Source organism: Dendropsophus ebraccatus, chromosome 2, assembly GCF_027789765.1.
Source record: "Dendropsophus ebraccatus isolate aDenEbr1 chromosome 2, aDenEbr1.pat, whole genome shotgun sequence".
NCBI lineage: Eukaryota > Metazoa > Chordata > Amphibia > Anura > Hylidae > Dendropsophus > Dendropsophus ebraccatus.
In genome coordinates this window covers 2,429,201-2,442,404 of record NC_091455.1, presented here as the reverse complement: position 1 = coordinate 2,442,404, position 13,204 = coordinate 2,429,201, and the positions used below count along the sequence as shown (strand labels likewise).

Here is a 13,204-nt window from a genome sequence, read left to right as displayed (position 1 = left end):
ACACCCATCATACACCATCCCATCATACACGGCCCTCACACCCATCATACACCATCCCATCATACACGGCCCTCACACCCATCATACACGGCCCTCACACCCATCATACACCATCCCATCATACACGGCCCTCACACCCATCATACACCATCCCATCATACACGGCCCTCACACCCATCATACACCATCCCATCATACACAGCCCTCACACCCATCATACACCATCCCATCATACACAGCCCTCACACCCATCATACACCATCCCATCATACACGGCCCTCACACCCATCATACACGGCCCTCACACCCATCATACACGGCCCTCACACCCATCATACACGGCCCTCACACCCATCATACACGGCCCTCACACCCATCATACACCATCCCATCATACACGGCCCTCACACCCATCATACACGGCCCTCACACCCATCATACACCATCCCATCATACACGGCCCTCACACCCATCATACACGACCCTCACACGCATCATACACGGCCCTCACACCCATGATACGCAGTCTGGCTGGCGGTGTGCTCTGGCTGTGTGGCGCTGACCCGGCACACAGAGGCCGCAGGCTGTGAGGTCACTGCACACGGTAATTATGAGGCCAGACATCACCTCGGAGCGCCCCCTTGCCCATATCCCGCCGCCGGTCACGTGACTGGTTGCTAAGACTCCCGGCTGGCTGCAGGTATCCGGGACACAGTTGCGCCCTTCATATCACGTGACTGATTTTTCGACAACTTGTCACCTAGTGCGCGGGGCGGGGCGGCTCTTATCACGTGATGATCGGCGTCCAGGCGACCGCTGCCAGTACTTCACTCTAGAACGTACCAAGTCAGCAGAAGGGGAGCTCGATGTGGCCAAACAGCAATGTCACGTGGCGCATGCGTGCTGAGGGCGCCCTCCATGCTCGCTGCGTATAGGAAAGGAGGTGATTGGCACATACACTGACCAATCGGCTTTGTGGTCTCAGAATCATTATTCAAGCAGGCAGTGGGCGGGACTACATGCGAATCTACGCGGGAGAATAGAACCCGGACACCGGAGGATGGGTGACCGGGAGATCAGGCGTGAGTACCGGCCCCCCCCGATCCCCTCTGCTGTGTAATATCCCCCCCGATCCCCTCTGCTGTGTAATATCCCCCCCGATCCCCTCTGCTGTGTAATATCCCCCCCCCGATCCCCTCTGCTGTGTAATATCCCCCCCCGATCCCCTATGCTGTGTAATATCCCCATCCCCCCCCCCGATCCCCTCTGCTGTGTAATATCCCCCGATCCCCTCTGCTGTGTAATATCCTCCCCCCCCCCTATGCTGTGTAATATCCCCCCCGATCCCCTCTGCTGTGTAATATCCCCCCCCGATCCCCTATGCTGTGTAATATCCCCCCCCCCCCCCTATGCTGTGTAATATCCCCCCCCGATCCCCTCTGCTGTGTAATATCCCCCCCGATCCCCTATGCTGTGTAATATCCTCCCCCCCCCTATGCTGTGTAATATCCCCCCGATCCCCTCTGCTGTGTAATATCCCCCCCCGATCCCCTATGCTGTGTAATATCCCCCCCCCCCCCGATCCCCTCTGCTGTGTAATATCCCCCCCCCGATCCCCTCTGCTGTGTAATATCCCCCCCCCCGATCCCCTATGCTGTGTAATATCCCCCCCGATCCCCTATGCTGTGTAATATCCCCCCCCGATCCCCTCTGCTGTGTAATATCCCCCCCGATCCCCTCTGCTGTGTAATATCCCCCCCGATCCCCTCTGCTGTGTAATATCCCCCCCCCGATCCCCTCTGCTGTGTAATATCCCCCCCGATCCCCTCTGCTGTGTAATATCCCCATCCCCCCCCCCCGATCCCCTCTGCTGTGTAATATCCCCCCCGATCCCCTCTGCTGTGTAATATCCCCATCCCCCCCCCGATCCCCTATGCTGTGTAATATCCCCCCCCGATCCCCTCTGCTGTGTAATATCCCTCCCCCCGATCCCCTCTGCTGTGTAATATCCTCCCCCCCCCTCTGCTGTGTAATATCCCCCCCCCGATCCCCTCTGCTGTGTAATATCCCTCCCCCCGATCCCCTCTGCTGTGTAATATCCTCCCCCCCCCCTCTGCTGTGTAATATCCCCCCCCCCCCCCGATCCCCTATGCTGTGTAATATCCCCCCCCCCCCGATCCCCTCTGCTGTGTAATATCCTCCCCCCCCCTCTGCTGTGTAATATCCCTCCCCCCCGATCCCCTCTGCTGTGTAATATCCCCCCGATCCCCTCTGCTGTGTAATATCCCCCCCCCCGATCCCCTATGCTGTGTAATATCCCCCCCCCGATCCCCTATGCTGTGTAATATCCCCCCCCCCGATCCCCTATGCTGTGTAATATCCCCCCCGATCCCCTATGCTGTGTAATATCCCCCCCGATCCCCTATGCTGTGTAATATCCCCCCCCCCCGATCCCCTATGCTGTGTAATATCGCCCCCCCCGATCCCCTCTGCTGTGTAATATCCCCCCCGATCCCCTATGCTGTGTAATATCCCCCCCGATCCCCTATGCTGTGTAATATCCCCCCCGATCCCCTCTGCTGTGTAATATCCCCCCCGATCCCCTCTGCTGTGTAATTTCCCCCCCCCATCCCCTATGCTGTGTAATATCCCCCCCCCCCGATCCCCTCTGCTGTGTAATATCCCCCCCCGATCCCCTCTGCTGTGTAATATCCCGATCCCCTCTGCTGTGTAATATCCCCCCCGATCCCCTCTGCTGTGTAATATCCCCCCCGATCCCCTCTGCTGTGTAATATCCCCCCCCCCGATCCCCTATGCTGTGTAATATCCCCCCCCCCGATCCCCTCTGCTGTGTAATATCCCCCCCGATCCCCTCTGCTGTGTAATATCCCCCCCCCCCTATGCTGTGTAATATCCCCTCCGATCCCCTCTGCTGTGTAATATCCCCCCCCCCTATGCTGTGTAATATCCCCCCCGATCCCCTATGCTGTGTAATATCCCCCCCCCTATGCTGTGTAATATCCCCCCCGATCCCCTATGCTGTGTAATATCCCCCCCCCGATCCCCTCTGCTGTGTAATATCCCCCCCCCCCGATCCCCTATGCTGTGTAATATCCCCCCCCCCCCGATCCCCTCTGCTGTGTAATATCCCCCCCCCATCCCCTATGCTGTGTAATATCCCCCCCGATCCCCTATGCTGTGTAATATCCCCCCCGATCCCCTCTGCTGTGTAATATCCCCCCCCGATCCCCTCTGCTGTGTAATATCCCCCCCCCCGATCCCCTATGCTGTGTAATATCCCCCCCCCCGATCCCCTCTGCTGTGTAATATCCCCCCCCCCGATCCCCTCTGCTGTGTAATATCCCCCCCCCGATCCCCTCTGCTGTGTAATATCCCCCCCGATCCCCTCTGCTGTGTAATATCCCCCCCGATCCCCTATGCTGTGTAATATCCCCCCCCCCCGATCCCCTCTGCTGTGTAATATCCCCCCCCCCCGATCCCCTCTGCTGTGTAATATCCCCCCCCGATCCCCTCTGCTGTGTAATATCCCCCCCCCGATCCCCTCTGCTGTGTAATATCCCCCCCCCCCGATCCCCTCTGCTGTGTAATATCCCCCCCGATCCCCTCTGCTGTGTAATATCCCCCCCCCCCTATGCTGTGTAATATCCCCCCCGATCCCCTATGCTGTGTAATATCCCCCCCGATCCCCTCTGCTGTGTAATATCCCCCCCCGATCCCCTATGCTGTGTAATATCCCCCCCGATCCCCTATGCTGTGTAATATCCCCCCCCCCGATCCCCTCTGCTGTGTAATATCCCCCCCCGATCCCCTCTGCTGTGTAATATCCCCCCCCCCCCCTATGCTGTGTAATATCCCCCCCCCGATCCCCTCTGCTGTGTAATATCCCCCCCCCCCCCTCTGCTGTGTAATATCCCCCCCCCCGATCCCCTCTGCTGTGTAATATCCCCCCCCCCCCCCCTCTGCTGTGTAATATCCCCCCCGATCCCCTCTGCTGTGTAATATCCCCCCCGATCCCTCTGCTGTGTAATATCCCCCCCCCTATGCTGTGTAATATCCCCCCGATCCCCTATGCTGTGTAATATCCCCCCCGATCCCCTATGCTGTGTAATATCCCCCCCGATCCCCTCTGCTGTGTAATATCCCCCCCCGATCCCCTCTGCTGTGTAATATCCCCCCCCCCGATCCCCTATGCTGTGTAATATCCCCCCCCCCCGATCCCCTATGCTGTGTAATATCCCCCCCGATCCCCTCTGCTGTGTAATATCCCCCCGATCCCCTCTGCTGTGTAATATCCCCCCGATCCCCTCTGCTGTGTAATATCCCCCCCCCCCCCGATCCCCTCTGCTGTGTAATATCCCTCCCCCGATCCCCTATGCTGTGTAATATCCCCCCCCCCGATCCCCTCTGCTGTGTAATATCCCCCCCCCCCCTCTGCTGTGTAATATCCCCCCCGATCCCCTCTGCTGTGTAATATCCCCCCCGATCCCCTCTGCTGTGTAATATCCCCCCCCCCCGATCCCCTCTGCTGTGTAATATCCCCCCCCCCGATCCCCTCTGCTGTGTAATATCCCCCCCCGATCTCCTCTGCTGTGTAATATCCCCCCCCCCCGATCCCCTCTGCTGTGTAATATCCCCCCCGATCCCCTCTGCTGTGTAATATCCCCCCCCCCCGATCCCCTCTGCTTTGTAATATCCCCCCCGATCCCCTCTGCTGTGTAATATCCCCCCCCCCGATCCCCTCTGCTGTGTAATATCCCCCCCGATCCCCTCTGCTGTGTAATATCCCCCCCCGATCCCCTATGCTGTGTAATATCCCCCCCCCCGATCCCCTATGCTGTGTAATATCCCCCCCGATCCCCTCTGCTGTGTAATATCCCCCCCCCGATCCCCTCTGCTGTGTAATATCCCCCCCCCCGATCCCCTCTGCTGTGTAATATCCCCCGATCCCCTCTGCTGTGTAATATCCCCCGATCCCCTCTGCTGTGTAATATCCCCCGATCCCCTATGCTGTGTAATATCCCCCGATCCCCTATGCTGTGTAATATCCCCCCCGATCCCCTCTGCTGTGTAATATCCCCCCCCCCCCGATCCCCTATGCTGTGTAATATCCCCCCCCCGATCCCCTCTGCTGTGTAATATCCCCCCCGATCCCCTATGCTGTGTAATATCCCCCCCGATCCCCTCTGCTGTGTAATATCCCCCCCCCCCCGATCCCCTCTGCTGTGTAATATCCCCCCCCCCCGATCCCCTATGCTGTGTAATATCCCCCCCCGATCCCCTATGCTGTGTAATATCCCCCCCGATCCCCTCTGCTGTGTAATATCCCCCCCCCGATCCCCTATGCTGTGTAATATCCCCCCCCCTCTGCTGTGTAATATCCCCCCCCCGATCCCCTCTGCTGTGTAATATCCCCCCTGATCCCCTCTGCTGTGTAATATCCCTCCTGATCCCCTCTGCTGTGTAATATCCCTCCTGATCCCCTATGCTGTGTAATATCCCCCCCCCGATCCCCTCTGCTGTGTAATATCCCCCCCCCCATCCCCTCTGCTGTGTAATATCCCTCCTGATCCCCTATGCTGTGTAATATCCCTCCTGATCCCCTCTGCTGTGTAATATCCCCCCCCCGATCCCCTCTGCTGTGTAATATCCCCCCCCCCATCCCCTCTGCTGTGTAATATCCCCCCCCCCCCCCCCGATCCCCTATGCTGTGTAATATCCCCCCCGATCCCCTCTGCTGTGTAATATCCCCCCCCCCCCGATCCCCTCTGCTGTGTAATATCCCCCCCCCGATCCCCTCTGCTGTGTAATATCCCCCCCGATCCCCTCTGCTGTGTAATATCCCCCCCCCCATCCCCTCTGCTGTGTAATATCCCCCCCCCCCCCCGATCCCCTATGCTGTGTAATATCCCCCCCGATCCCCTCTGCTGTGTAATATCCCCCCCGATCCCCTCTGCTGTGTAATATCCCCCCCCCGATCCCCTCTGCTGTGTAATATCCCCCCCGATCCCCTCTGCTGTGTAATATCCCCCCCGATCCCCTCTGCTGTGTAATATCCCCCCCCGATCCCCTCTGCTGTGTAATATCCCCCCCCGATCCCCTATGCTGTGTAATATCCCCCCCCCGATCCCCTATGCTGTGTAATATCCCCCCCCCGATCCCCTCTGCTGTGTAATATCCCCCCCGATCCCCTCTGCTGTGTAATATCCCCCCCGATCCCCTCTGCTGTGTAATATCCCCCCCCGATCCCCTATGCTGTGTAATATCCCCCCCCGATCCCCTCTGCTGTGTAATATCCCCCCCGATCCCCTCTGCTGTGTAATATCCCCCCCCGATCCCCTATGCTGTGTAATATCCCCCCCGATCCCCTATGCTGTGTAATATCCCCCCGATCCCCTCTGCTGTGTAATATCCCCCCCCGATCCCCTATGCTGTGTAATATCCCCCCCCCCGATCCCCTCTGCTGTGTAATATCCCCCCCCCCGATCCCCTCTGCTGTGTAATATCCCCCCCCGATCCCCTATGCTGTGTAATATCCCCCCCCCGATCCCCTCTGCTGTGTAATATCCCCCCCCCCCCCGATCCCCTCTGCTGTGTAATATCCCCCCCCCCCCCCCCCGCTGTCCCTGTAATTTTATTTCTTTTCCTCGTTTCAGAGTTAGAGAAAGCGAAATGCAAGGCTCAGCGAGGGAACAACTTGAGGGAGGAGGCGGCGGTGTGCAACCAGCTGGGGGAGCTGCTGGCCCGGAGCGGTGAGTGCCGAGGGGCCCCGTGGGCTGGTGGTGGGGCCAATCTTACTGGGGTCTCTGACCAACTATTCTTCTTCCACAGGAAGATTCAAGGAAGCCATTGAGGAACATCGTCAGGAGCTGGTCATCTGTGAGGGGCTGGGGGACGTCATCGGCTGCGCTGTCGCCAATCGCAAAATCGGGGAGGCCTACGCGGAACTGGGGAACTATGAGGCGGCTCTTAAGGTGGGTACGTCCATAGTGTGACCGCTCTTACAGTATATACTCCATAGTGTGACCGCTCTTACAGTATATACTCCATAGTGTGACCGCTCTTACAGTATATACTCCATAGTGTGACCGCTCTTACAGTATATACCCCATAGTGTGACCACTCTTACAGTATATACTCCATAGTGTGACCGCTCTTACAGTATATACACCCCATAGTGTGACCGCTCTTACAGTATATACACCATAGTGTGACCGCTCTTACAGTATATACTCCATAGTGTGACCGCTCTTACAGTATATACGCCATAGTGTGACCGCTCTTACAGTATATACACCATAGTGTGACCGCTCTTACAGTATATACACCATAGTGTGACCGCTCTTACAGTAGAGACTCCATAGTGTGACCGCTCTTACAGTATATACTCCATAGTGTGACCGCTCTTACAGTATATACACCATAGTGTGACCGCTCTTACAGTATATACACCATAGTGTGACCGCTCTTACAGTATATACCCCATAGTGTGACCGCTCTTACAGTATATACCACAGTGTGACCGCTCTTACAGTATATACTCCATAGTGTGACCGCTCTTACAGTATATACGCCATAGTGTGACCGCTCTTACAGTATATACACCATAGTGTGACCGCTCTTACAGTATATACTCCATAGTGTGACCGCTCCTACAGTATATACCCCATAGTGTGACCGCTCTTACAGTATATATACCCCATAGTGTGACCGCTCTTACAGTATATACCCCATAGTGTGACCGCTCTGACAGTATATACCCCATAGTGTGACCGCTCTTACAGTATAGACCCCATAGTGTGACCGCTCTTACAGTATATACACCATAGTGTGACCGCTCTTACAGTATATACACCATAGTGTGACCGCTCTTACAGTAGAGACTCCATAGTGTGACCGCTCTTACAGTATATACTCCATAGTGTGACCGCTCTTACAGTATATACACCATAGTGTGACCGCTCTTACAGTATATACACCATAGTGTGACCGCTCTTACAGTATATACTCCATAGTGTGACCGCTCTTACAGTATATACCCCATAGTGTGACCGCTCTTACAGTATATACACCATAGTGTGACCGCTCTGACAGTATATACCCCATAGTGTGACCGCTCTTACAGTATATACACCATAGTGTGACCGCTCTTACAGTATATACACCATAGTGTGACCGCTCTTACAGTATATACACCATAGTGTGACCGCTCTTACAGTATATACCCCATAGTGTGACCGCTCTTACAGTATATACACCATAGTGTGACCGCTCTGACAGTATATACCCCATAGTGTGACCGCTCTTACAGTATATACCCCATAGTGTGACCGCTCTTACAGTATATACACCATAGTGTGACCGCTCTTACAGTATATACACCATAGTGTGACCGCTCTTACAGTATATACCCCATAGTGTGACCGTTCTTACAGTATATACACACCATAGTGTGACCGCTCTTACAGTATATACCCCATAGTGTGACCGCTCTTACAGTATATACACCATAGTGTGACCGCTCTTACAGTATATACACCATAGTGTGACCGCTCTTACAGTATATACACCATAGTGTGACCGCTCTTACAGTATATACCCCATAGTGTGACCGCTCTTACAGTATATACCCCATAGTGTGACCGCTCTTACAGTATATACCCCATAGTGTGACCGCTCTTACAGTATATACACCCCATAGTGTGACCGCTCTTACAGTATATACACCATAGTGTGACCGCTCTTACAGTATATACCCCATAGTGTGACCGCTCTTACAGTATATACACCCCATAGTGTGATCGCTCTTACAGTATATACCCCATAGTGTGACCGCTCTTACAGTATATACACCCCATAGTGTGACCGCTCTTACAGTATATACCCCATAGTGTGACCGCTCTTACAGTATATACACCCCATAGTGTGACCGCTCTTACAGTATATACACCCCATAGTGTGATCGCTCTTACAGTATATACCCCATAGTGTGACCGCTCTTACAGTATATACTCCATAGTGTGACCGCTCTTACAGTATATACACCCCATAGTGTGATCGCTCTTACAGTATATACCCCATAGTGTGACCGCTCTTACAGTATATACACCCCATAGTGTGATCGCTCTTACAGTATATACCCCATAGTGTGACCGCTCTTACAGTATATACCCCATAGTGTGACCGCTCTTACAGTAGAGACCCCCTCGCCCTCTCTGTTTCGGATGTGACTGATGGCTGCCATTGTCTCCCCCCAGCACCAGCGCATTCACCTGGATCTTGCACGCTCTGTTGGTTCTGACGTGGAGGAGCAGCGCGCTCTCGCCACCATCGGCCGCACATACCTGTACATGTGTGAGGTGGGCAACGTGGAGGCTCAGGGGCCGGCGGAGGAATCCTTCCTGAGGAGCCTGGAGGTTGTGGACAATAAGCTGGAGGGTGAGGTACAGTCCGTGTCTCGGACCCCCGCTATTCTCTGCCATCCTAGTCCTGCGGGGGCGTGGTGGTGGTGGGGTCGGGGGCTGTCGGAGCGTGGTGGTGGTGGGGTCGGTGGCTGTCGGGGCGTAGTGGTGGTGGGGCCGGCGCCTGCCGGGGCGTGGGGGGGGGGGAAGGGGGCGGTGGCGGTGGCTGTCGGGGCGTGGTGGTTGTGGGGGGGGGGATCTGTGCCTGCCGGGGCATGGTGGTGGTGGGGGGGGGGGGGTCGGCGCCTGCCGAGGCGTGGTGGTGGTGGGGCCGGCGCCTGCCGGGGCGTGGGGGGGGGGGAAGGGGGCGGTGCGTGGTGGTGGTGGTGGTGGGGGGGGGGTTACATAATCTCATCTTCTATGGTTGTCTATGGGGATTTGTTGTTGCTCTGGACAGTTCCTTACATGGACAGAGGTGGCAGCAGAGAGAATACACCACTTCCTGCAGGACATACAGCAGCTGATTAGTACTGGAAGACTGGAGATTTTTACATAGACGTTTAGTAAAGAACACAGGTCATGTGGTGGGCGGAGACTATTTCTCGTTTCCTCCCTTTCCTGCAGGTTTGGTTCAAACACTTGGTGAACGGTGACTATTTCTTGTCTCCTCGCTTACGTCCTGTGGTGGGCGGTGACCGGCTTGTCTTCTCGGTTTCCTCATGTGTTGGCCGGTGACCAGCTCGTCTCCTCGCTTCCATCACGTGGTGGCCGGTGACCGGCTCGTCTCCTCGGTTCCGTCCCGTGGTGGCCGGTGACCATTTCTCGTCTCTTCGCTTTCCTGCAGGTTCGGTTCCGTCACGTGACCTCAGCGAGATGCGGGCGCGGCTGTTCCTGAACCTCGGCTTCCTGTATGACATCATGGGGCAGTCGGAGAAGTGCAGCTTCTACATCAGGAAGAGCATCTTCATTGCAGAGTAATGGCGGCTGCCTTATCTGTGTATTAGCTCCACCCTGGCCCCTCCCCCTCCTTGTTAAGCCCCGCCTCTCTTCCTCCCACAGACGGACGCAGCTCCATGAAGATCTGTACAGAGCGAACTCCAACCTGGCCAGCATCAATCTCCGAAGCGGCGAGCACTCAAAGGCCATCCGCTGCTGGGAGGCGGCCCGGGAGTGCGCCCACCGCATGCGGGACCGCTCCATGGAGAGTGAATGTTACTGCAGCATCGGCCAGGTGAGGGCGCTACAGGCCAGCGGTCACATCCCCAGCCGCCACCACAATGCTGACTCTCTGCTCCTCCTCCAGACTCTGCTGTCTCTGGGAGACCTCACTGCAGGAAAGCGGTCTCTGAAGAAAGCCTTCCGCCTGGGCAGCCAGCAGGAGTCTGACCGCGAGACCGTGCGTCGCAACCTGAAATACGGTGACTGCAGCATGGGGTCCTGTCCTCATCCCTGCAGGAGCCCCTGAACCCTATATCCTTCTCAGGGGCCCTAAATATAACCTCTGCCCCCATCCCTGCAGGGGCCCCTGAACCTTGTATACTTCTCCTCGGGGACCCAACATATAACCTCTGCCCCCATCCCTGCAGTGGGCCCTGATACCCATTTCCTTATAATAACGTTTCTTTATCTTTCAGCAATTAAAGGTTGTCAGCTGGAGGAGGCGTTGTCAGAGCTAACAGAGGGCAACCATCAGGGGGCGCTATCCTTGTATGAGCAGCTGGGGGACCTCTATTGTAAGGTCGGCTGCTACAGTAAAGCTGTGGAGTATTATAAGATGCAGGTGAGGATAATGTGTGCGGGAGGACTATACCGCTCCGTCTACAGGGATTATGCTTTATCCAAAACCCAGTAATTGCTGTGCTGGGGTGGAGTTCACACATTTACACACTGTGCAGGGGTGGAGCACACACTAGCTATGCTGGGGCGGGCCTCACACACACTCTCACACTGCAGGGGTGAAGCACACACTGGCTATGCTGGGGCGCAGCTCACACATTGTGCAGGGGTGGAACGCACACTGGCTATGCTGGGGCGGAGCTCACACATTTACGCACTGTGCAGGGGTGGAACGCACACTGGCTATGCTGGGGCGGGGCTCACACACACTCACATTGCAGGGGTGGAACACACACTGGTTATGCTGGGGTGGAGCTCAACATTTACACACTGCAGGGGTGAAGCACACACTGGCTATGCTGGGGCGGAGCTCACACATTTACGCACTGTGCAGGGGTGGAGCACACACTCGCTATGCTGGGGCGGGGCTCACACACATTCACACATTGAGGGGTGGAGCGCACACTAGCTATGCTTGGGCGGAGCTCACACATTTACACACTGCGGGGGTGGAGCACAATGGCTATGCTGGGGCAGGGCTCTCACACATTCTCACACTGTGCAGGGGTGGAGCACACTGGCTATGCTGGGGCGGAGCTCACACACATTCACGCTCTGCAGGGGCGGGGCTCACACACATTCACGCTCTGCAGGGGCGGGGCTCACACACATTCACGCTCTGCAGGGGCGGGGCTCACACACATTCACGCTCTGCAGGGGCCGGGCTCACACACATTCACGCTCTGCAGGGGCCGGGCTCACACACATTCACGCTCTGCAGGGGCGGGGCTCACACACATTCACGCTCTGCAGGGGCGGGGCTCACACACATTCACGCTCTGCAGGGGCGGGGCTCACACACATTCACGCTCTGCAGGGGCGGGGCTCACACACATTCACGCTCTGCAGGGGCGGGGCTCACACACATTCACGCTCTGCAGGGGCGGGGCTCACACACATTCACGCTCTGCAGGGGCGGGGCTCACACACATTCTCACACTGTGCAGTGGTGGAGCGCACTCTAGATATGCTGGAGTGCAGCGCATGCATACACGCACTGTGCAGGGCTCTCACTGTAGCTGTTCAGGGGCGGGGCTTTTGTGCAGGGGCGGGGCTCATGCATTCACACACCTACATTATCAGTTATTTATCATACCCATAAACCATTTTCACTTCACTTTTCTGGCTGCTTGTAGCTCCACCCACAGCGCCACCTCTGAGTGTAGGGCTCTTGCCATGATCCGTCCATTTATTGGGGCTGCAGATGGTGGTCTTAATATTGGTGGAGCAGTCAGCAGGTAGTGTTAACCTGGGGGCCCTGCTGATGGTTTCCTTTGCTCCTTGTTGTAGCTCCGCTGTGCTGAGTCCTTGAAGCGTCCTGACCGGGAGCTGGCTGTCATCCATGTTTCCCTTGCTGCGACCTTCAGCGACCTCCGCGACTATCAGCAGGCCGTGAAGCACTATCGAGTGGAGCTGGGCCTGCGCAGAGGGAATCCTCGGGAGGTGAGGAGGTTGGCGCATCCAGCTGTAGGGCGGGGGGGGGGGGGGGCGGGTACAGTCAGTGACCGTTGCTCTCGTGTTCCTGCCCTCCAGGAGTGTAAGACGTGGCTGAACATGGCGCTGGCGGTGGAGGAGGACGGGCAGGGGTACAAGGAGGTGCAGAGCTGCCTGAGCAGTGCCAGGAGGTGTGCCCGAGAGGCTGGAGATGCCCAGCTACAGGTGAGGATATAACGAGCACCACCCCGGGGACGCTGCAGACCCGGTGCTCAGTACTGCTTCTCCGCCTTCATACCTTGTGTCATTGGCCTTTCCTCCTCTGTAATACCGGCTGCTTATCTCCCCTCCCCAGGGACGCGGCGGCTCGGTGCACAGTACTTGTAATCGGCGACTCCTCCTCTGTCATACCGGCTAATTATCTTCCCCCAAACCCCCCCCCCCCCTCCTCCTCT

At 56.7% G+C, this 13,204-nt stretch overlaps 1 protein-coding gene across 5 annotated transcripts in view; it reads left to right on the top strand.

The window, feature by feature from the left end:
- The first annotated feature begins 704 nt into the window (after window positions 1-704).
- Window positions 705-13,204, top strand: part of TONSL (tonsoku like, DNA repair protein) — a 41,565-nt gene continuing 29,065 nt past the window's right edge. For 3 of the 5 annotated variants that reach the window (XM_069956872.1, XM_069956873.1, XM_069956870.1), the window contains exons 1-10: window positions 705-1,082; window positions 6,675-6,770; window positions 6,850-6,992; window positions 9,276-9,456; window positions 10,264-10,393; window positions 10,479-10,650; window positions 10,723-10,837; window positions 11,054-11,199; window positions 12,606-12,758; window positions 12,849-12,974. In XM_069956872.1, the coding sequence (XP_069812973.1) occupies window positions 1,061-1,082; window positions 6,675-6,770; window positions 6,850-6,992; window positions 9,276-9,456; window positions 10,264-10,393; window positions 10,479-10,650; window positions 10,723-10,837; window positions 11,054-11,199; window positions 12,606-12,758; window positions 12,849-12,974 (1,284 nt within the window). In that variant the 5' untranslated portion in view covers window positions 705-1,060. Of the gene's footprint in view, window positions 1,083-6,674; window positions 6,771-6,849; window positions 6,997-9,275; window positions 9,457-10,263; window positions 10,394-10,478; window positions 10,651-10,722; window positions 10,838-11,053; window positions 11,200-12,605; window positions 12,759-12,848; window positions 12,975-13,204 lie in introns of all 5 variants that reach the window. The other 2 variants (XM_069956874.1, XM_069956871.1) reach the window with 2 other exon arrangements.